The sequence below is a fragment of the Mustela nigripes genome, chromosome 12, assembly GCF_022355385.1.
Source record: "Mustela nigripes isolate SB6536 chromosome 12, MUSNIG.SB6536, whole genome shotgun sequence".
Taxonomy (NCBI): Eukaryota; Metazoa; Chordata; class Mammalia; order Carnivora; family Mustelidae; genus Mustela; species Mustela nigripes.
In genome coordinates, this window is record NC_081568.1 from 99,944,712 (window position 1) to 99,970,209 (window position 25,498).

A 25,498-nucleotide genomic window follows, 5' to 3' on the forward strand; every position below is an offset into this window, starting at 1 on the left:
GCCTACTTGTGATCTTTGTCAAATAAATAAATAAAATCTTAAAAAAAAAAGACTATAAAAATAAGTCTTGAATAAATGAATATACTTCTAATTTAACCTTAACAGAGGAACTGACCAGAAATTAAAAACATAAATATAAATTATAATTTTTCAAAGAAATTAGACCCACATCAAATCAAATCCAAAGAAAATCAGAAATCAAAGTAGAAATCAAATTTGAAAGAACTCAAAAGCCAGGAAAAGGTTGGATGTGCTTGTAAGCTACTGAAAAAGACATGATGGGTCAATTTTAACTCAGATTATAAGCTCTTTGAAAACAGAAATCATGTGACTATAAGGCACAATAAACATCACATCTAACTTTCAAATGTTAAACAAAAATTTTCAGTAATAAGGACATTTCATTCAAAATAAAAATACCTTTTTCCATTTCTAACCCCAAAGGTTTCCAAATTAATCCAACCCCAAATTAATCTAGAGACTCGTGTTTTTCCTACTTTTTTTGTGAAAAATAACTAGGTAAATTTGCTGGGCTCATTCTGGATCCCATTATACATACTTCCATCTAAAAACACTTTACTTGGGGTGGCAGGGGGCAGGCTCCTGGCTGGCTCAACTGGTGGAGCATTCAACTCCTGACCTCAGGTTCCTAAATTCAAGCCCTATGTTGGGCATAGAGCTTACTTAAAAACAAATAAACAAAAAAACAGCTTTACTTGGTAACTCTTGTTTCATAAAGAAAACTAAAGATGGGAGAAGGTCTCTGGTAGAAAATAATGGAAATGCTTTGAAGAAATCTGTCCTAATTCAATTACTATCACCATTTAAAACATGCCTATTCTCTGGCTTAATGTATTTGAAAAGAAAACAAAAAAATAAACACCTATAATGAGCTTCTGAGAAAAATTAAATCACATTCAGAAAAAATGTGAGAAAAATAATCATTGCAGCAGTCTACAAAACCAATAAATTTTCAATACAAAATTTCTATATATAATTTCCCTAAACTGCTGAGAAAAATGATCACAATGAAAATGCTGCAAAGAAGGAATAATTAACTTATGCTGATTCAAAGTAGTAAAAAGGATACAATCTCTGATTTTACAAAGCCCATTGCGACAACAGTAAATCAATACCATTATTTAAGTACTTGTATTAATAGTGACTTTACCCTACTGTTCTCCCAATTAAGTCAGCCTTTTCTAATGCTATGCAAAGTTGAAAAAAATAAAACGCCGGAGACAGAAAAATCAAACCATATCCAATTAATAAAACTTTATCAAAGTAAGTGAATAATAAAATTTACCTTTTCAGTTGGAAGCAAATCAAAATTTTCACTGAATTCTCCTAAAACCAAGTCAGCAAATTCATCATCCAAATCTGCAATCTATAAAGAAAGATTTTAGTTCTATAACTTGCTTTTATTATCACGGCTGTTAAGTCCAAATACCATAAATGTACATTATTCAGATGTTTCAAGACAGCTACATGATCTATCTTATTCAGTTCAAGGAACTCTCCACATCTTCTCAAGAGATAAATAGTGTTTCTTTCAAAGGAAAGGAGAAGGGATTGAAAACTGAAGATTGGCAATTATGAGTTCTTATAGTCATGGGAAGCAATAGCCAGATAAAGTATCTCAATGAAGTGCTATCTACTCAGAGTGCTCAAAAGAAGTAAGATACACAATTTAGAGCCACTGACAATATATATAAGGGATTACTATTTTCAGATAAATTTGTAAGTCTTAGTTCATAAAAAAAAAAGCTTCCCTTGGTATTCCTTTAACATTATGAATGTTTACCAGATCTCCTAAGACACTCCAACTAAAGTAACTCATCTTACAGTAATCCTGCACTGAGGGAACAGATTTAAGTTGGGGGTCAAAGTTATCACTTCAGCAATAAAAATGCAATTATCTAATTCACATTCTTTTCTTAATCATCTGCCTGTATGAAACAATTCAGCTGACAATAAATTTAACAAATATTTCAAAAGCGGGCACCTGGGTGGCTCAATTGGTTAAGTGTCTCCTTCGGCTCAGGTCATGATCCCACGGTCCTGGGATCGAGTCCCAAGTCGAGCTCCCTGCTGAATGGGGAGTCTGCTTCTCCCTCTTTCCCCTACCCCCATTCATGATCTCTCGCTAATAAATAAATTAAAAAAAATGTTTTTAAAAGGTTTCAAAAGTTTATGACAGTACAACAGAGCAAAACATTCCAACCAACCTGGGAAGAAAAATACACTCCTACCCGCTAACTATTATAGAAACATACCTAACCATTCCTCTGAAAAGAAGTATATATGACTCCATCTTCTGGAGCCAAACTGCCTGGAAATTGCTCCACTACTAACTAACTTGTTCAAAATTTTAGGTCAAGTTACATCACCTCTTTTACCTTGGTTACTCATGGAGATAATAATATTACCTACTTCACAGGGGGAGGATTAAATAACCAATTCAAAACATGCTTCTAGGGGCACCTGGGTGGCTCAGTGGGTCAAGCCTCTGCCTTCGGCTCAGGTCGATCCCAGGGTCCTGGGATCGAGCCCCACATCAGGCTCTTTGCTCTGCGGAGAGCCTGCTTCCTCCTCTCTCTCTGCCTGCCTCTCTGCCTACTTGTGATCTGTCAAATAAAATATTTAAAAAAAAAAAAAAAAACATGCTTCTAGGACATACAGTAAGTACACAGTAAGTGTAATGATCACTATTCACCTCAGAACACAGGAAGTTGATTCTAGTCCACACTAATCTTATTCTCTTAAAAAAAATTTAATTGTGGGGCGCCTGGGTGGCTCAGTGGGTTAAGCCGCTGCCTTTGGCTCAGGTCATGATCTCAGGGTCCTGGGATCGAGTCCCGCATCGGGCTCTCTGCTCGGCTCTCTGCTTCCCTCTCTCTCTCTCTCTCTGCCTGCCTCTATGCCTACTTGTGATCTCTCTCTGTCAAATAAATAAATAAAATCTTTTAAAAAAAATTTAATTGTGATAAAATATAACATAAACATAACATTTACCATCTTTACCATTTCTAACTGAACAACTGGGTAGTGTTAAGTATTTTCATACTGTTGTAAAACTAATCTCCAGAACTTTCCCAATCTCACAAAACCAAAAATCTATACCATGGAACAAACCTCCTCACTCTCCACTCTCTCAGCCTTTGGCAACTATGATTCTTTCTATCCCTACAAACGTGACTACTCTAAATACCTCATGTAAGTGGAATCAGTAAAGTATTTGTTTTTGTGACTGGCTTATTTCAATTAGCATGTCCTCAAGTTTCATCCACATTGTAGCATGTGTCAGATGTCCTTCCTTTTTAAGGCTCAATTGTATGTATACACCATATTTTATTTACTTATCTTATAGATGAACACTTGGGTAGCTCCCACCTTTCGGCCATTATGGATAATGCTGCTAGAATAAGGATATGCAATTATCTCTCAATACCCTGCTTTCAGTTCTTTTGGATATACATCCAGAAGCAGAATTGCTAGATGATATGGTAATTCTATTTTCAGTTTTCTGAGGAACCACCACACTGTTTCCCATAGTGGCTGCATCATTTTCATTCCTACCAATAGTATACAATGGTTGCAGTTTCTCCACATCTCTGTCAATACTTGTTTTTTGGTTGGCGGCGGGGTGGGGGTGTTGTGGGGTTTTGTTTGATAGTAGTTATCCTAACGGGTATGATGTGATCTTATTCTCTAATGAAAATAAAGAAAATGTGAGACCATCTGGACAAAATAATAAACTGTTAATTATAAGGAATATATATTCCTTGAGGAATATTCCTTATAATTATATATATTCCTTATAAATATATATATTCTTTGTAATTGGCACTTAATATTTTATACATATAGTCTCAAATTTTCTTAATTTTCATTATAGACCATTATGTCCTAAGACATGCATAAGACAACCTAAAAACCTCAAAGGGGAACCAAATATTTACCCAATTATTGATTAATAAATGTCAATTCCACTTATATTCTGCTTAGGGCCTCCCAAATTAGAGAAGCGGTATAGTGAAGTGGTTAAGAGCTCTACCTCCAAATGAAGACAGACCTGGGTTCAGATTCCAGCTCTACTACTTATTAGCTATGTAACAACTTATTTAAGAATTCTAAGCTTCAGGGCGACTGGGTGGCTCAGTGGGTTAAAGCCTCTGCCTTCGGCTCAGGTCATGATCCCAGGGTTCCGGGATGGAGCCTCGAGTCAGGTTCTCTGCTCAGCGGGGAGCCTGCTTCCCCCGCCCCCTCCCTCTCTGCCTGCATGTGATCTCTGTCAAACAAATAAATAAAATCTTAAAAAAAAAAAAAAAAAAAAAAAGAATTCTAAGCTGTTGTTTCCCCCCTAGTGAAACAAGGATACAAGGATAATATAAGTTGTGATGATCGAATAATATACGTAAAATATACGTAAAGCACTTAAACCAGATCATTGTAGGTCCTCAGTAACTGTTACCCAATAATAAAAATAATCATCAACATTCTGGTAATGATAAAGATGATTGGTATGGGGGCGTCTGGTGGCTCAGTGGGTTAAGCCTCTGCCTTCAGCTCAGGTCATGATCCCAGCATCCTGGATTGAGCCCCATATCAGGCTCCCTGCTCAGCGGGAAGCCTGTTTCTCCCTCTCCTTATTCCCCCTGCTTATATTCCCTCTCTCGCTGTGTCTCTCTCTGTCAAATTAAAAAAAAAAAAAAGATTAGTATGTGATATAATGGGAAATAATTACTTCAAAAATAAATTCAAAGATGAATGAAAAAAATTAATGATTAGAGGATCTATTTTGAATAGTTTAATTTAGAAGAAAAAAAGTCAAAGGGTTTGGAAGCAAATGTTTTTCTCTACCATAAGATTCAGAGGTTATTTAAGGCATTACTTATTAGTCTATATATGAACAGTACTACGTAAGTATTATAAATATTAACAATCTTACTATTTTCCATTAAAAGTTTGGGGGTGGGGATGCCTGGGTGGCTCAGTTCGTTAAGCATTTGCCTTTGGCTCAGGTCATGATCCCAGGGTCTGGGATCAAGACCCAAGACAGATAACCTGCTCAGCAGGAAGTCTGCTTCTCCCTCTCCCTTCTGCCACCTCCCCCTCCTCAGACTCACTCTCTCTCTGTTTCTTTCTCTCTCTCTCATAAATAAAATCTTAAAAAAAAAAAAAAAAACCCACCAACTTTGAGGATGGAAGAGGTCCAGAGTTCTCTTTTAACTATAAAATTAATGGTTTTAAAATTTCTAAGTTAATGTGTCATTTGATCAGTAAAAGATGGACATATCCTTTGACCCAGCAATTTCATTTCCAAGTGTAACCCTAAACAAATTCTTACACATACACACAAGGAGATACAAACAAAGATGTTCACATCAACACTGTTCCTAACAACAAAAAAGATTAAAACCTCAAAGTGCATCCACAGAAAAAGAGACAATAAATCGTGGTATAATACTGAAATACTAAAAATGAAGCATAACCACACGTAACAGGGTGAATCTGCAATAAAATGTTATAAAATACAATTATCATTCCACTTAGGTAAAGTGCAAAAACATGGGAAATGAAGTCCTTCATGAATCCATACATTTGCAACAAACTATAAAGCAAAGCAAATGCAAGAAAAACACTACAGTCAGGATAATGGTGATGGGAGGTATAAATGATCAGTGGAAAAGAGAGATATAAACAGTAAATGGCACACAGATTCAAGAGATTTGCTAATATTCTAGTTCTTAATGTGAGTGATGCAAACATTAGTGTTCATTCTATTATTTATTACACTTTACATATTCCATATGTAATTTTATAAAAATTTCATAATATATAAAATATTTTTAAAGTTTCTAAATACTTATGCAAATGTAAACTCCAAGTATTTAGTTTACCTGTTCAATTAAGTCATTCCTTGCTTCAGTTGTCTCCTTCAGCAACTCAGCATCACTCGTTTCCAAAAGGGATTTCCTCTCAAAGTCTTTTCCATCCTCTGATGGACGATTCCAAAGAAGTTTTTCTTTACTTACAACATCCACAACTCCTTTGAAAGCTTTGCCTTCACCAAGTGGTAACTTCAAGTCAGAGTGAAATTAACTTTGTTACATGACCACTCAGTTACAATCGATTTGGTGATAAAGTTTATCTTCCCCTACTTTCCCCCAAATGTATATTATCATTATTACCACAGTCTGTATTTATATTTATATGCCAACTTTTTCAAAAAAGATTTGAGATAGTTTTAGAAAAATACAAGTCACAATAAAATAAACTGATGAGGAAATCTGAAGTTGTTGCCTTTTTTTTTTTTAAACAGAGCTAGAAATAGAGCAAGTGAACACAGGCATATGCCAGCACAGAGCAAGGGGCAGAAGGAGAGGGAGAGAATCTTCAGCAGGGTCCCCCACAATCCCACAACCCTAAGATCACGACCCGACCCAACATCAAGAGTCGCACTGACTAAACCACCCAGGTTCCCTGGAGTTGTTGCTATTAATCAACCAAGTATCAACCAACCTGTAGAAGCAAAGGCTTTGCCTTCAATTTCTCTCTGATGCTTTCAACTGCATATTTAAAACTGCAGAAAGCAAAATAGCTAGAGTTAAAAATGTTAAGATTCTTAAAACAGGTTTAAGAATTAAAATTACATCCCTTTTTACTGTCTCCAATGTTCACCATTTAACAGTTTTCCTTAGGACAATATGTTGATTAAACTTTCAATGTCAATTTCAGATAACAGTGCTGGACTATCTACCATAATCTGCTGCACAGGTATCTAGGGTATTATTATAAACTTCACTTACCTACAGTTTGAAATTAAGATTAGATAAACTGATCAAGGTCACTGATAATAAATTACAGTTATGAGATTAAAATGCATGCTTTGTGATTATGAGTCAAGGATTCTTTCTTCTATCAATTATATTTGCTATTACACATAATTCCCACTCTTCCCCAAAAGGCAGCCTTAATTTTTCTGTATCTTTATCACACGCATTCTTAGTATCCTGTTATCAGCTTTAGAATTACTGCAGAAAATTACATAAACAGAAATAATACTGTGTGGTTTTAGGAGAGGGACAGTTTAGGTTTTGTTTTTGTCATTCTCACACCACATACCAGGATCTCTCTATCACATTACCCCAAAATCCTTTATATTCTTGATTCTCTGAATTTTGTTCTCAAATCCATGTATTTATTTTGGATTATCATTCTGTGAGTCTTTGAGCATTACCACCACATCTTAGTATTAACTTTTTTGCCCTCTATGCAGGTCTTAAAACATCTACATTCTCTCCCAGTTCCCTTTTAGTGAGAGCATATTAGCCAGTAGCTAAAGAAAATCAGGGGACAGAAAATAATCATCTACCTTCTACCGTTAGTAATGATGGGGAGCACCACAGTCTTTAGCAATACAGGGATTATTTCACACTGCTCTAGACAGAACCAGTGGAATCATTCAGACATCACTCTGTCAAGATTCTAGAAAACAGAATATAGCCTCTCTGCATTAGAATCATGATGATTCAACACCTATCACTTCTCTATTAATCCCACATTGTTATTCAACCTATGAACTACCTGCTATGAAACCTTTTAATGGAGGGAAAAAAAAGAAATTTTTTAATGGGACTGAATTGAGATTCCATAGAATATTTATACTCTATGGGGAACAGTTGTTTGTAAATTTAAGTTATAGTCCATTAAAATCTCAAACTGTATTTCTACTTTAACATGTGAAAAAAAAAAAAACCTTAAAAATACCTTGCTCCAGTTTTGTCCATTTTGTTTAAAAAGCAGATTCGAGGTATCTTGTGTTTATCAGCTTGCCTCCATACTGTGAGAGTTTGTGCCTAAGGCAAAGACAAAGGGAAAAAAAACTCATATTAAACAAAAATAACTATGTTACTACATACAGAACAAACAGATCTAAGAAGCTATTATAATGGAATTGGGCCCTGTTCTAGCACAGAATTAGCACTGCTGCATTGACACTTCCAGAGTCACTTTTCTGCTAGTAGGTTAACAGAGTTAAGACGTAATGAAGGGTGATGAACAGTGTGCTTCAAACTGAGACTACTACTTTGGGTGATTTACGTTGCCACACAAAGAGAACAAACACCTGGAAGGTAACTGAGAGTCATGTAAAAAAGACTTCACTGGGGCACCTGGGTGGCTCAGTTGTTTGGGCAACTGCCTTTGGTCATGATCCTGGAGTTCCACATTGGGCTCCCTGTTCAGCAGGGAGTCTGCTTCTCCCTCTGATCCTCTCCTCTTCTCATACTCTCTCTCATTCTCTCTCTCTCTCTCACATAAATAAAATAAAATTAAATTTAAAAAAAGACTTCATCAAGAATTAGAAGACGTGGGACACCTGAGTGGCTCAGATGGTTAAGCATCTGCCTTCGGCTCAGGTCACGATCCTAGAGTCCTGGGATCAAGCCCCACATCAGGCTCCCACCTCAGTGGGGAGCCTCCTTCTCCCTCTTCCTCTGCCCTTCACCCCGCTCATGTTCTCTCTTTTTTTTTTTTTAAGATTTTATTTATTTATTTGACAGAGATCACAAGTAGGCAGAAAGGCAGGCAGAGAGAGCAGGCTGAGCAGAGAGCCCGATTCGGGGCTCAATCCAGGACCCTGGGATCATGACCTGAGCTGAAGGCAGAGGCTTAACCCACTGAGCCACCCAGCCGCCCCTCTTGCTTTCTTTCAAATAAATAAAATCTCTTAAAAAAAAAGTTTTAAAAAGAGAAAGAATTAGAAGATGTAACTTTTTGTCAAGTTTCACTTTACCTAATACAGTTTACACAATACTGAACTCCTAAGTTTGCTGACCTGTGAAATATGGACTTTGGCCTTAATTCATATAGTTATTGTGATGTTAAAAAACCAAACAGGACTGCACTATCGAAATGCTACTGTGATAAAAATTTTTATTATGAATATTTAGATGCTGATGTAAAATGAAAAAATGATTAAAAGGAGAAAAAAAAGCCAGCAGCTGTATTTCTAAGTAGCAACTCTCATGTGCTTTTCTATTTGATTTCTTTTAATTCTACTTTTTATACATATTTCAATAGTTCCACTCTGTTATAGTATCTGTGCCTACTGGAGTTCCGAAGCCCTGAAGAAGAACATAAAAAGTCTAATGTAATGGCATTACCTAAAACAGAAGCCACTTTATAATTCTATTAAGTAAAATTTATATAGAATAAAAAACACTCAAGTGTACAGTGAGTCTGATAAGTACATACACTTGCATATATCCCCCATCCTCCAAAAAAAACCTGTTCTCCTATCTGTCACCAAAGATTCATTCTGCTTATTTTTGAATCTCATATTAATAGCATGGCTTCTTTCACTCAGTGTAAAGTTTCTGACATTCATTCGTGTTGTTAGGTATACTGGTTCTTCCTCTCCTCCCTCCGTCCCTTCCTCTCGCTCTCTTTCTTTCTTTTGCTAAGCTCCTTTGTATAAATGTGCCAGCTGGCTTTTCTACCCACCTGTGGATGAACACTTCAATTATTTCTAGTTTAGGTCTATTATGAATTTAGCTGCTATAAACAAGTCTTGTTCAAATAGTTGCTCCACATTCACAAACAATATTTCCATCATTCTTCTTTAGCCATTCTTGTGGGTATGAAACAGTCTCTCTTTGTAATTTTAATCTGCATTTCCCTGATAACCAGTGAGACTGGCCATCTTTTCATGTGCTCATTGGGCCATTCATATATCTTAGTGAAGTATCCACTCAAGTCCTTCGTCCACTTTTTTACTGGGTTGTTAGTTTTTATTATTGATTTGTAGTTCCTTAGATATTCTGGATATAAGTCCTTGATCATACACATGTACTGTGAAAATTTCAGCACATACTTCCTAAAACAATGTTATTTTCCTGCATTATCAATAGTGTTTAATGCACTCTGGAAACTTAACATTCATGCAATATCTTATCTAATGTAACAAATTATATATATATATGTTATCCTCCCCCAACAACTTGTCATTCAGAAAAATCTCGAATCTATTAAAAAACAAAAAAGGCTGACGAATAGTACAATGAAAATCTATGTACCCTTCACCTAGATTCACCAAATATGAACACTTTGCCACACTTGCCTTTTTTTCTTCAACATGTGCATATGCACACATTATACGTGTGGCTCTGCAAACGTGCCATTGGGATCTACTATTTAGAGAATAATTAACTGACAGCCCCAACTACTGTTCGTCTTGTCTACCGCCATAGTCTCTCAAGGCCAAGCTAATGGCTGAATACAGCAGGAATACTAATGTAGGTTGTTCTTCTAAGACCTGTGGAACTTCTCCAACAGGTGAATTTGGACTCCCCCATCAGCTTCGTTGAACCTCTTTCAGAACTATGCTGTAGTCTGAGACTCTTCCTACCCAATCCTCCTTCTTTTACCCTCTCTCTGATAGTTATCAGACCTACCCTGTGGTTTAACTGTACTCTCCCACTGCTCTCTTTTCTTCTCTGTTCTTCACAGGCATTTCTCCCATCTTGGCATCTACTCGTCAAAGTACGCAAACTAACAACATATGTTTATGTGTGGGTAGAATATGAAGCACTAGAGCAAGATGTACATATCATGACACTTCAACCCTAAATACTTCAGCCTGTATTTCCTAAACATACAAACATTTTCCTACATAACTATTTTCAATCATCATTCAGAAAAATTTAAGCTGACACATACTTTTTCCTAATATAGTCTGTATTAAAAATTTTCTGTTTTTCAAAAATATATATATATGTATTTTTTCTGTTTTTCCTGAAGATGTTCTTTGTAACTGTTTTTAGATCCAGAACCCTGAAGATCATATTAAATTTTCTTGTATCTTTGGAATTGTTTAAACTAAAATAGTACCTCAATTTTTTACTTGTAATCACTCATTTCCCTTACATTTACATTTTTTTTTCAACTTCTGAAAGCCCCAGGCAGTTGTTTTGCAGTATGTCTTTCAAATTACATTCATCTGACTGTCTTCTCATTATTAGATTGGGGCCAAACATTCTGTCAGGAATAAAACATTGATAATGTTGTGTCTTTCTTAATGCATCATATCAGGAAGCCCATGCTGTCATTTGTACCATTTGAAGCATGTTAATTTTGATCACTTAATTAAGGTATCACTTTTAGTAAAATTTTAAGATTAGAAAAACTGAAGATGATTCTTTATTCAATACAGCCCATCTTGAGATTATAAGACAAATGGGGATATCAATTAAAGAATGCATAACTATAATTTATTATAAATCCATTTTTAAAATTTATTCAAGAACTCAGGGGCACCTGGGTGGCTCAGTGGGTTAAAGCCTCTGCCTTCAGCTCGGGTCATGATATCAGAGTCCTGGGATCGAGCCCCGCGACGGGCTCTCTGCTCAGCAGAGAGCCTGGTCCTCCTCTCTCTCTGCCTGCCTCTCTGCCTACTTGTGATCTCTGTCTGTCAAATAAATAAATAAATCTTTAAAAAAAAAATATTTATTCAAGAATTCAATATATATTAGCTGTTGGAAGATAATTCCTCATGGGTCCTTTACCTCTCTACATATTTTGTTAGGAGAGGCAGTGACTGCATTTGTTCTGGACTATGTTTTCAAAGATGCTGATATAATCATCAGCTTGGAAAGACAGAGACAGTGTCTCCCTCTGGATCAAAAGATAGGTAGGTTTGCCTATAACCCTGAAAGATAGTAACTCTCTTCAGAGCAAACAGCAAGCATGTCTACTGCCCATTATAAAACATATGCGTTTTCTAAGCAGCAGATGGTACCCCTGCATGGGCAGCTGTCACCTGCCTCCCTTTAGGTTGTCCTGTGAGAACTGGGTCTTGAGGAAACAACGCAAGATAATACTAACACCCTGGCTTTTGCTGTTTCTGTGACTATAAAGTTCTTTGTCCCTGACTCAAGAGTCTTGTGTCTTCTGCCAGCATGCCATAAAGCTGTGGCAGACTAACCAGTTAGCTTGAAAGTAAGGTAGAATCTCAAGGCCTTCATAGTTCTCAAACACCAACTTCCATATTTCCTACAGAAAAGCAAACTACTTTCCTTTTACAATGAAATATCTGGTATCACATATAGATCACACAGCAATATCAAATCTAATTTCCTTTCATAATTTGACTTATATGAATTTATATATGGTTATAGGTAACTAAAGGTGATACATTCTACTTTAAAAAAAAAATCGTGCTATTGTAGCTTGTTCACTGTGGCAGTATTTTTACCTCTACACCAGCAGAGGCATCAAACACAGCTACTGCACCATCCAACACTCTAAGGCAGCGCTCAACCTCCAACGTAAAGTCCACATGACCTAAGAAAAAGATAAGAAACATAACAATCTTTAAAAAAAAAAAAGGAGCCAGCATAGCCAGCATATACCTACTTTTGGGTATATATTCACAAGAACTGAAAGAAGAGTCAAGACATATCTGCAGGCCATGTTCATAGCAACACTCTTCACAGTAGCCAAGAGGTGGAAACAACTCAAATGGCCATCAATGGATGAATGGCATATAAAGTTCTGCATATATACAAAATATGCCATATATGTACAATGGAATATTTTACAGCCTTAAAAATGAAGGAAATCTTGTCACATTATTACAATATAGATGAAGTCTGAAGGACTTTATGCTCAGCAAAATAAGCCAGTCACAAAAGGACAAATACGTTAGGATTCTACTTCTAGGAAGTATCTAAAGTAGTTAATCTCCTAGATAAACAAGGTAGAATGGTAGTTATTGGTGATAGGAGGAGGGAACAAGGTTGAGTAGTTGTATAATAGATATGTAGTTTCAGTTCTGAAAGATGAGGTACTTCTGGAGAATCTCACAACAATGTAAATATACTTAACTCCTGGTTAGAATGGTAAATTTTATAATGCATATATATATATATATACTTTTTACTACAATTTAAAAGAAAACACATCCACAAACTAAAACCTCCAATGATGCAGCATCTCTGCAGTGCTAGAATAGTACCATACCTGGCGTATCAATTAGATTGACTCTATATCCCTTCCAGTCGAATGTAACAGCAGCAGACTGAATAGTAATGCCTCTTTCTCGCTCTTGAGCCATGAAATCTGTCACCGTGTCTCCATCATCAACATCTAACAAAGAAAAGAATACATAGTTAGGTTGATACCAAGCACACTTCATTGTGATAGGGTGTTTACTTGACAGTTTATTTTTTAGAAAAAGAGTGTGTGCACATGCAAGTGGGGGTAAGGGGAGAGGCAGAGGGAGAGAGAGAATCCCAAGCAGGCTCTGCACTGAGTGAAGCTCAATCCCAGGAACCTGAGATCATGACCTGAGCAGAAATCAAGAGTGGTTTGCTTAACCAACTGAGCCTCCCAGGCGACCCCTCTACTCGACAGCTTACTTTGCTTCAAAACTGTTTGTAAAATATTTTGTTTAATATTCAGAGCCCTTAATCTTTCTCTAAATAAGCCCTTGTTCTAGAAAAAGCTTTTCCAGCAAAATTAGTAATTTTTCCATACAAATAATTTTCTGTAACAACTAAGATAGAATTGGTTCAAATATTTTACTTTTATTGAACTTGATATTCCTTTCATTTTTTTCCCCAAGTTTAACTTTCATTATCTCTTCTTTACTTACATTCCTCATGCCTGATCCCTGGACAGGAGGCAGGGTACTGCAATGAATGAGCCCAGACAGACCTAGATTTAAGTACCACCTTTACCATGACTATTCTGTTAACTTTAAGCGAGTTACCTAACCTAGTCTGTAAAATAAGGTTAATAAAGGCAATCCTATGGGGTTGTTAAAAGAATGAAATGAGACTATATAAAGTACCTAGCTCAGTAAATGTTAAGTAAATGGTAGCTACATAAAACAAGGTAGAGAAAAAATTCCTCCAAAGTTAAATTCTCCTTTCCAAACCTTTTTCATTACTAAATTTTTCCCAAAAAGGGCATTTATTTGTACTAATGAAAATGAACTCTTGGTAGAATTTCTACAGTACAAAGTCATGGATAGAGTTCATCCTGACAGCCAAAAAGGTCAAATTATTCTGCATTAAAATTCTTGAATTATGCACTGAATTCTGATTAAATTTACTATTCAAAATTCAAAAACACAGGTTATTATGACCTTATACTACCACTACTTAGGTCAGCATTGAATCTCTGAATTGCTAGCCAGGTTCCCCACTGTTTGTATATGTATACGTGTGTATATGTGGGTATATGTATATGTGGGTATATGTTTATTTGTGTATATATACATAACCAATAGAAGGAGAAATAGCAAGAAAAATATATTTGTCAGGAACTCCAAATATCTGTGTTATAGAATTAGTGTTGTTATTTGCAACATAAACATTAACGAGACAATAACCAAAGAGCTAACCAAAAGTTCCAAATGAAGCCATTTGTAAAACATGTCTTAGGCGGGGGAGGGGTGCAAGACAATGGAGTAGGAAGACCCTAACCTCACTCTGTCCCACATTTACAACTAGGTATCACTCACATCTGAGTCAATAAATTGTAGTGCATTCTGAAGACTGGCAGAACAAACTCCATAGCCAAATGCAGAGAAGCAGCCAGCACTGGAGAGGTTAGGAAAGGCAGAAAGGTGGTGGAGAGTCGCCAGTAGGAGGAAGGGAGCTATGGTGCACAAAAGGGAAAGTACCAAGGAGTCCACATAGGTAAAGTAAATCCCTGTAACATCTAGTCTTGAAAACCAGAAGCGTTGAGTTCCATGAGTTTGTATAACCACAGACTTGGGAGTCTAGAGCTTTGACAGTCAGCTAACTCAGCAGTAGAGGAGCCAGGAGGGTGTGTGATAGCCAGGTCCCCGCCCTTAAAGAGTTAACAGCCTGAGTTAAGAAGCAACCTAAAAGCAACAGTTTGCACTAGAGGAAGGAGATCTGTTTGTATAGATTTCAGAGCAAGCTGAGGAACTTCCCTGGGAACAGAGGAACTGGCTGCATAAATAGAGAGACACCTGCTGGATGCAGTACTGCACGGACACTTGCTACTAACCTGCTAGCAGTGCACCAAGCCTGAGGACTCATGAACTCCAAGACTGCTGGTGCTGAGCTCAGGGCAAATTTTGTTAACACTGTGCATGCCCCACCCAGGCAATACCTCTGTCCGCTGTGCTGCTGTGGCCACTGCACTTTGGGGGATGTGACCAAGTCTAGCTGCTCAGTGCAGATTTTGCTAAGTCATGTGTGTGCCCTGCCCAGCTGCTATAGGCCCCCAGGCACTGTGTACACAAACTTACGCACCCCTTGTTGCTACCTCAGACCACATGCCTTGCACTAGGCTGCAAAGAGATGCTGTGTGACTGGCTACCACCACCTCAGTTTAGGAGATCTGACCTATTCCTAATAACCCTACAAATTTTGCAAACACTCCTGCATCACCTCTGAGCCTTCCTATGGTCACGTCCCCTCAGGGAAAGCAGCCTGGGTCTCATTAATACCACAGAGAGCAAGCACAGCTCACAACAGGCAGAGTCTATGCATGAGATGGGACTGATAGGGAAAGCACAATAACAGGACACAAGAAACACACATAGGAAACTCTGCTCAGGACACTACAAAACCTCTTCACAAGGCTACTACTTTCTTTTCTTTTCTTTCTTTTTTTTTTTTTAAAGATTAATTTTTTATTTATTTGACAGAGAGAGAGAGAGAGAGATCAGAAGTAGGCAGAGAGGCAGGCAGAGAGAGAGAGAGAGAGGCAGAAGCAGGCTCCCTGCTGAGCAGAAAGCCCGAGGTGGGGCTCGATCCCAGGACCCTGAGATCATGACCTGAACCGAAGGCAGAGGCTTAACCCACTGAGCCACTCAGGTGCCCCAAGGCTACTACTTTCAAGAGCAGAAGACATAGCTGACTTTCCTAAGACACAGAAACAGACAAAGAGAAGTAAACCAAAAAAAACAAAAGCAAAAGAAGAAGAATGAGGAGACAAAGGAGGAACTTGACGAAACCACAACTGGAGAGCTATGTGAAACAGAAATTAGTATACGTGACAAAGAATTTTAAGTAATGATAACTAAAAAAAATAAATAATAAAGTAATGATCATAAAGATATTCACTGAACTGGAGAAAAAAGTGGACATTATCAGTGTGACCCTTAGCAAAGAGAGAAAAAAATAACATTACCAGACATGAAGAACTTAATAAATGAAATTAAAAATACGACAGAATATTAACAGTAGGCTACAAAAAGCAGAGAAACATATCAGTGACCTGGAGGACAAAGTAATGTAAAGCAAACAAGCTGAAGAGATCCAAGACAAATACACCGTAAAAGGAAAATAGACTTAGAGATCTCAGTGACTCAATCAAGTATTAACATTCGCATTATAGCGATCCAAGAAAAAGGGAGAAAAAGGAGGGCAGAAAAATGTATCTGAAGGAAAAACAGCTGAAAATATCCTAAATTCAAGGAGGGAAAACAAAGATCCAGATTTAGGAGACACAGAGATCCCCAACAAATTCAACCCAAGGAGGTTCTCACCAAGACAGAGAATTAGAATGGAAAAAATAGTGATAAAGAATTTTAAAGGCTGCAAGAGAAAAGAAGACAGTTACCTACAAAGAAAATCCCACGAGGCTATCAGTGGCTTTTTCAGCAGAAACTCTGCAGGCCAGCAGAAAGTGGCATATTATATTTAAAGTGCTAAAATGAAAAAAATCCTGCACCCAAGAATACTCTGCCCAGCAAGGCTATCATTTGGAAGGAGAGAGAAAGAGTTTCTCAGCCTAAAAAAATTAAAGGAGCTCAGGACCATTAAACCAGCCCTAAAAGAAATATTAAAGGGGACTCTTTGAGTGAAAAGCAAAGACCATAAATAAAAGTATAAAAGGTAAAAAAAAAAAATTAAGTATTTCTGTAAAAATCAGTCAAAAGATTCATAAAATATAAGGATATAAAGTATAACATCATATACCTAAGACATGGAGGGGAAAGGAGTAAAGAATGGGCTTACACTTATGCAATCATCAACTTAATATAGACTACTATATGCAGAATATGTTATATATACATATATAGTAACCAAAATTAAATATATATGCATATATATGTACCATATATATACACCATATGTGTGTGTACCATATATATACATATATACACACATATAAACCATATATAACACATATATACATATATACCATATGTATACACATATATATACACCATATATATATATAGTAACCAAAATTAAAATTAAAAAACCAGTAATACACATGCAAAGAATAGAGTAAGGAACCCACGTAGATCACTAAAAAAAGCCAACAAACCATGAAAAGAAGGATGAGAAAAAAGCTACAAAAACCACAAAACAAGTAACAAAATGGCAATAAACACATCTACCAATAATTACTTTGAATGTAAATGGACTAAGCACTCCAATAAAAAAACAGATGACAGTGAATAAAAAACAAGACCCATCTAAATGCTACCTACAAGAAACTCATTTCAGACCCAAAGACATCTGCAGACTGAACGTGATGAGATGGAGAAACATTTATCAAGCAAATGGATGTCAAAAGATAGCTGGAGTAGCAAAAGATAGCTGGAGTAGCAATACTTGTATTAGACAAAACAAACTTTAAAACAAAATGTTTAACAAGAAACAAAGAACAACACTATATAATAATGAGTACATGCCAGCAAGAGAATATAACAACTCTAAGTATTTATGCACCCAATATGGGAGCATCCAAAATACATAAAACCCTTAACAACAAAATTAAAGGAACTAACTTATAATAACACAGTAATAACAGAGGTTTGTAATACTCCATTTGCATCAACAGATCATCCAAACAGAAAATAAAGAAACAATGGCTTTGAATGACACACTGGACCAGATGGATTTAACAAATATGTTCAGAACATTCCATCCTAAAGTAGCAGAATACATTCTTTGCAAGGGCACACAAAACACTGTTCAGAGAAGATCACGTATTAGGCCACAAAACAAGTCTCAACAAATTATAAAAATCAAAGTCATACCATGAATCTTTCCTGACCATACTATGAACTAGAAATTAACTATAAGAAAAAATCTGGAGAGACCACAGATACATAAAGGTTAAATAACATGCTACTAAACAGTGAGTGGGTCAACCAAGAAATCAAAGAAATAAAAAATTACATGAAAACAAATGAAAATGAAAACATAACAGCCCAAAATCTTTGGGATGCATCAAAAGTGGTTCTAAGCATAAAGTTTCAAAAATACACGTCTACCTTAACAAGCAAGAAAAATCTCAGGGTGCCTGAGTGGCTCAGTCAGTTAAGTGTCTACCTTCGGCTCAGGTCATGATCCTGAAGTTCTGAGATCAAACCCCACATCAGATTCCCTGCTTGGCAGGGAGTCTGCTTCTCCCTCTGCCTGCTGCTCCCCATGCTTGTGCGCACACTCTCTCTCTCACTCTCATTCTATCTCAAATAAATAAATAAAATCTTAAAAAAGAAAGAAGCAAGAAAATTCTCAAATAAACAACCTAACCTTACACATAAAGGAGTTAGAAAAAAAACAAATAAAACCCAAACCCAGCAAAAGGAAGGAAACAATACAGATTAGAGCAAAAAATAAATGATATGTAAACTAAAAAAACAATAGAACAGACCAATGAAACCAGGAGCTGGTTCTCTGAAAAGTTCAACAAAATTAAAAAACCTCTAGCAAGACTCATTTATACAACAACAACAACAAAAGAGGACCCAAATAAAATCACTAATGAAAGAGAAGAAATAACAACCAATACCACAGAAACATGAACAACTATTACAGAACATTATGAAAACCTATACACCAACAAATTGGACAACTTAGAAGAAATGGATGGATTCCTAGTAACATCCCAAAACTAGAGCAGGAAGGAATAGAAAATTTGAACAGACCAAATACCCACAATGACATTGAATCAATCACCAAAAACTAGGACTAGATAGCTTGACAGGTAAACTCCAACAAATGCTGAGAAAATTAATACATAACATATTCTTCTCAAACTATTCCAAAAAAATACAAGAGGAAGAAAAACTTCCTATTTATTCTACAAAGCCAGTGCCACCCTGACCAAAATCAGTAAAGGACACTACCAAAAAAAGAGAACTATAGGCCATTACCTCTCATGAACATAAATGCAAAATCCTCAACAAAATACTAGCAAGCCAAATCCAACAGTACATTAAAAAAATCATATACCACAATCAAGTCAGATTTATTCCCGGGATGCACAGGTGACTCACTATCCACAAAGCAATCAACAGGATACATCTTATCAGTAAGATAAACAATAAAAACTAAAATGCAGAAAAAGCATTTGACAAAGTACAGCATCCATTCATTATAAAAACCCTCAACAACGTAGGTCTAGAGGAAACATAGCTCAAATAATAAAGGCCTTATATGAAAAACCCACAGCCAACATCTTGGTGGAAAAACTTGGGAGCTTTCCCCCTAAGGTCAGGAATGAGACTATCACCCCTTTTATTGAACATAGTACTAGAACTCCTAGTCACAGGAATCAGACAACATAAAAAAACAAAATGTATCCAAACTGGTATGGAGAAGTAAAACTCTCATTATTTGCAGATGAGATGACACTATATACAGAAAACCCTGAAGAGTCTACTATAAAACTACTACAAACTGATTAATGAAGTGAGTAAAATCGTAGGATAAAAAAAATCAATGTTCAAGTTGCATTCCTATATGCTAATAGTAAACAAGCAGAAATCAAGAAAATAATCCCAGGGGCGCCTGGGTGGCTCAGTGGATTAAGCCGCTGCCTTCGGCTCAGGTCATGATCTCAGTGTCCTGGGATCGAGCCCCACATCGGGCTCTTTGCTCAACGGGAGCCTGCTTCCTCCAATTTCTCTGCCTGACTCTCCGCCTACTTGTGATCTTTCTCTCTGTCAAATAAATTAATAAAATCTTTAAAAAAAAAAAAAAAAGAAAGAAAATAATCCCATTTACAACTGCATCAAAACCAGTAAAATACCTTGGAATAAACTTAGCCAAAGACATGAAAGACCAGTACTCTAAAAACACTAAAACACTGATAAAATTCAAGACAACACAAAGAAATGGAAAGACATCCCATGCCTAAGAATAAATATTGTTAAAATGTCCAAACCGCCTAAAGCAATTTATATATTTAATGCAGTTCCTATCAAAATATCAACAGCATTTTCCACAGAACTAGAACAAATTAGCCTTATATTTGTATGGGACCACAAAAGACCCTAAACAGCCAAAGCAATCTTGATGAAGAAAAACAAAACTGGAGGGATCACACAATTCCAGATTTTTTTTCTTTTTAAGACTTTCTTTGACAGACAGAGAGAGCGAGCCTGCATGAGCACAAGTGGGGGAAGGGCAGTAGGAAGGGGAGAGGGAGAAGCAGACTCCCTGCTGAGCAGGGAGCCTGATGTGGGGCTTGATCCTGGGAATCCAGGATCAAGACTTGAGCAGAAAGAAGATGCTTAACTGACTGAGCCCCCCAGTCACCCCCAGATTTCAAGTTTTATTACAATGCTGCAGTAATTTTAAAAATATATATGGTACTTGACATAAAAATAGACACATAGATCAATGGACTAGAACACAAACCCCAGAAAAAAACCCACAATACCTGGCCAATTAGTATTCCACAAAGGAGAAATGAATATCCAATAGGAAAAAGTCTCTTCAATGAATGGTGTTGGAAAAACTGGGCAACCACACACAAAGAAGGAAACTGAACCACTTTCTATCACCATACACAAAAATAATCTTACATGGAATAAAGACCTACATGTTGAGAACTGAAACCATAAAAATCCTAAAAGAGAACATAGGAGGAAATTTCTCTTACATCAGTTTTAGCAACATGGTTCTAGATATGTCTTCTGAGGAAAGGAAAATAAAAGCAGTTAAGAAACTACTGGGACTACACTGAAATAAGTTTCTGTGCAGCAAAGGAAACAACAAAACTAAAAGACATCCTACTGAATGGCAGAAGATATTTGCAAATGATATACCTGATAAAGGGTTAATATCACTGCAGCATTAACAACTGCCAATTTATGGAAGCAATCTTTAAGAGTCCATCTACAAGAATGGATAAAGAAGAGGTGATAAACACACACACACACACACACACACACACACACAAATACCACTCAGCTACAAAGAATAATGAGATCTTGCCACATGAACAACACAGATGGAAGTAGAGGGTAGCAAGCTAAGTGAAATATAAAACAAACAAAAAGCAGAAGCAGACCCATAAATACAATGAGAATGGACGGTTGCCAGAGGGAAGGAAGATGGGGGGATGGGTGTATGAGTAAAGGGGAGAGGGAGACTTCTAGTTATGGGATGAATAAGTGACAATGATAAAAGGAACAGTATAGGGAACACAGTTGATGACATTGTAATAACAGTCACTGTCTGATGTCAGATGGTAGCTATACTAGTGGTGAGCACAGTGTAATTTATAGAGTAGTCAGAGAGAGAGTTGTAGAGACAAATCTTGAGGACATGTGGCTATGTATTAAATAAGCCGCAAAAAGATAAATACTCTATGATCCCACTTACATGAGGTATCAAAGGTGTAGAAAAAGTGGAATGGCACTTTCCAAAAGCTAGGCAGCGGGGAAAAAGGTGGTTATTACTAATGGGTTTAGTGGGTGTTATACAAGATTAAAAAGTGCTAAAGATTGGTTACCATCAGCATAAATATACACAAAACAACCCAAATGTGCACTTGGAAATGGTTAATATGGTAAATGTAACATTATGTCTTTTTTACCACAATTTAAAAAAAGGTAACTTGAACATTGCTTCTGTCACCTCACCTGGGCCCTTGCATCAGGGATACAAACTGGGGATGTGAGAGAAGAATTAAGAACATATTTGTAGGAGGACCAAGATGATGTAGGAGTAGGAGACCTAAATTTTGTCTCGTCCCAGGAATTCAGCTAGATAGTTATCAAACCATTCTGAATACCTCCAAACTCAACAGGAGATTGAAGAAAACAACAGCACAATTCTATGAACAAAAAAGTGACCACATGTGGAGAAATGAATCCAAGGCAGAATTTGGGAAGACAGACCACAGCGGGTGGGGGCCTCCATCACCCAGCTACTGGCAAGTGAAAGGAGCAGAACACAAAATCAGAACTTTTAGGAGTCTGCCCCATGGAGGGACATCGCTCCAGTGGCTAAGCAGGGGGTGAAATTCTCACTGGGACAGTGTGGTCTCAGGCTCCTTGGAGTCACAGAAAGACTGGGGGTGCCTAAGTGTGGGAAAGCTCCCAGGTATCAGAGTAGGGAAGCCGGCTGCAAAGACAGGGCCGAGTGGGCTCTCAGCTCAGGGCTGCCATAAACTGTGACCCGCAGCATAGTCAGACCACTATGCTTTGAGCAGAGACACCACAACTGGCAGATCCAGGGAGACCCTCCCCCACTTCCTCCAACAAGAGGTGTGGCGTGGGAGTGCGCCACAGGAATCTGCTAGGTTTGGAGACTCCAAACGGGGTCATGCACCGGAGACAATAATGCTCAGTCAAAGGACCAGTGAGCACAGAGCGCGGCCAGAGACCAGGGAGACCAGAATGATTGACTGCTTTTCTCTGAGGGCCCACTGAGGAGTGGGCCCTGAGCTCCCAGCTCCTCTGAGGCCGGAGACTGGGAGGCCACCATTTTCATTCTTGTTCTCCAAAACTGTCTAGAAAGCATTCAGGGAACAAAAGCTACCAAACAAACCCAAGCAGATTACTTAGCCTGGCCCCTGGCCAGGGCGGTGCAATTCTACCTCAGGCAAAGACATTTGAGACTCACTGCAGAAGGCCCCTTTCCCATAAGACTAGCAAGAACATGCAGCCAAGACCAAGTTTAATGATGAACGAGAACTGCAAAACACCAGTGCTAGGGGAATACAGAAAATAGAATTCATGGCTTTTTCCCCATGATTCCTTAGTCTTTCAAAGTTAAATTTTTTTTAATTTTATTTTTGTTTTTTAAAAATTTTTCCTCTTTCCTATTTTATCTTATCAACACCTTGTAAAAAATCTACTTTAATTTTCATTTTTACAGTCCTATTCTGCCCTTCATTGTATTAAACCTTATTTTTGGATATACAGGCTTTCCTTTGAAATTTTGGGATACAGTATCTTCTAAGAGACCAAAATATACCCTAAATCTAGTGTATGGCTTTGTTCTAATCTCCCACCTGATCACGGTTCTCTCCCTTTTTTCTTTATTTTTTTCCCTTTTTTCAACCAACTTATCAATTCCTTTTTTAAAACTTTTGATTTTCATCTTACAATTATATTCCATCCCATCCCCTCACTGTATTTACCCTTATTTTTGTGTATGTAAGTTTTTCATTCTTTAAAATTCTGGGAGGCAGATTCTCGTAACAGAATAAAATACACCCAAAATCAAGTGCGTGGCTTTGTTCTATTCACTAACCTGATCATATATATGTTTTTTTCTTCCTTTCTTTTCCTCCCAATTTGTTTAGTGTCTCTTCTGATTTGTTTAGTGTATATTTTCCTGGGGTGGTTGTTAACCACTCCAGCATTTTGTTCTCTCATTCATCTATTCTTCTCTGGACAAAATGATGAATCGAAAAAACTCACCTCAAAAAAAAAAAAAACAAGAGGCAGTACTGACTGCTAGGAACCTAATCAATACAGATATTAGTAAGACATCAGAACTAGAGTTTACAAAGTTACTAGCTGGGCTTGAAAAAAGCATAGAAGATAGTAGAGAATCCTTTTCTGGAGAAATAAAAGAACTAAAATCTAACCAAGTTGAAATTTAAAAAGCTATTAATGAGGTACAATAAAAAATGGAGTTTCTTACTGCTAGGATAAATGAGGCAGAAGAGAGAATTGGTGATACAAAAGATCAAATGATACAGAATAAAGAAGCTGAGAAAAAGAGAGATAAAGAACTACTTGATCAAGAGGGGAGAATTTGAGAGATAAGTGATACCATAAGACAAAACAGTATTAGAGTAATTGGGATCCCAGAAGAAGAGTTGGGGGCAGAAGGTATATTGGAGCAAGTTAAAGCAGAGAACTTCCCTAATTTGGGGAAGGAAACAGCATCAAAATCCAGGAAGCACAGAGAATCTCTCCCTCAAAATCAATAAAAATAGGTCAACACTCCTTCATCTAACAGTAAAACTTACAAGTCTCAGAGACAAAGCAAAAATCCTGCAGCGCAGGACAGTCTGTAACCTACTATGGTAGAAATATTAGATTGGCAGCAGACCTATTCACAGAGACCTGGCAGGTCAGGAAGGGCTGGCATGATATATTCAGAGCACTTAACAACAAAAATATGCAGCCAAAAATACTATATCCAGCTAGGCTGTCACTGAAAATAGGTGGAAAAAAAAAGCTTCAGGAGAAACAAAAACTTAAAGAATTTGTAAACCCCAAACTAGCCATACAGGAAATATTGAAAGGGGTACCCTAGGCAGAGAGAGAACCTAAAACTAACATGGAACAGAGACAATATACAGTAACAGTCACCTCACAGGCAATATAATGGCACTAAATTCATATCTTTCAGTAGTTACCCTGAATGTAAATGGGCTAAATTCCCCAATCAAAAGACACAGGGTCTATCAGAATAGATTAAAAAACAACAACAACAAAAAACAAGGCCCATCAATATAGTGTCTGCAAGAGACCATTTTAGATTCAAAGACACCTCCAGATTTAAAGTGAGAGGGTGGAAAACAATTTACTGTGCTAACGGACATCAAAAGAAACCTGGGGTTGTAATCTTTATAACAGATAAAATAGATTTCAAACCAAAGACTATAATAAGAGATGAGGAAGGACACTATAACATACTTCAAGGGTCTATACAACAAGAAGATCTAACAATTTTAAATATCTATGCCCCTAACATGGGAGTAGCCAATTATATAAACCAATTAATAACAAAATCAAAGAAACATATCAACAATAATACAATAATAGTAGTGGACTGTAACACCCTCCTCACAGAAATGGACAGATCATCTAAGCTAAAGATCAACAAGGAAATAAAGGCTTTAAATGACACACTGGAACAAACAGACATCACAGATAGATTCAGAACATTCCATCCCAAAACAGAATACACATTCTTCTCTAGTGCACATGGAACATTCTCCAGAATAGATCACATCCTTGGTCACAAATTAGACACAAAAGATTGGGATCATTCCCTGCATATTTTCAGATCACAATGCTTTGAAACTAGAGCTCAACCACAAGAGGAAAGTAGGAAAGTACTCAAATACATGGAGCCTAAATAGCATCCTACTGAAGAATGAATGGGTCAACCAGGAAATTAAAGAAGAATTTAAAAAATTCATGGAAGCAAATGGAAATGAAAACGTGACTATTCAAAACCTTTGGGATGCAGCAAAGGTGGTCCTAAGAGGAAAGTATATAGCAATACAA

The 25,498-nt window shown here is 37.0% G+C and overlaps 1 protein-coding gene across 11 annotated transcripts in view; it reads right to left on the minus strand.

Annotated features, from left to right (window-relative positions):
- Positions 1–25,498, minus strand: part of GFM2 (GTP dependent ribosome recycling factor mitochondrial 2) — a 79,982-nt gene that overhangs the window by 39,014 nt on the left and 15,470 nt on the right. For 10 of the 11 annotated variants that reach the window (XR_009407507.1, XR_009407506.1, XR_009407508.1 and 7 more), the window contains 6 exons: positions 13,027–13,152; positions 12,260–12,348; positions 7,774–7,862; positions 6,526–6,586; positions 5,904–6,083; positions 1,307–1,387 (listed from right to left, as the gene is read on the minus strand). Coding sequence is in view for 4 of the 11 variants with exons in the window: in XM_059418075.1 (XP_059274058.1) it covers positions 1,307–1,387; positions 5,904–6,083; positions 6,526–6,586; positions 7,774–7,862; positions 12,260–12,348; positions 13,027–13,152 (626 nt within the window). In the remaining 7 variants the exon portion in view is untranslated. Of the gene's footprint in view, positions 1–1,306; positions 1,388–5,903; positions 6,084–6,525; positions 6,587–7,773; positions 7,863–12,259; positions 12,349–13,026; positions 13,153–23,501; positions 23,720–25,498 lie in introns of those variants that run through there. The other variant, XR_009407511.1, reaches the window with a different exon arrangement.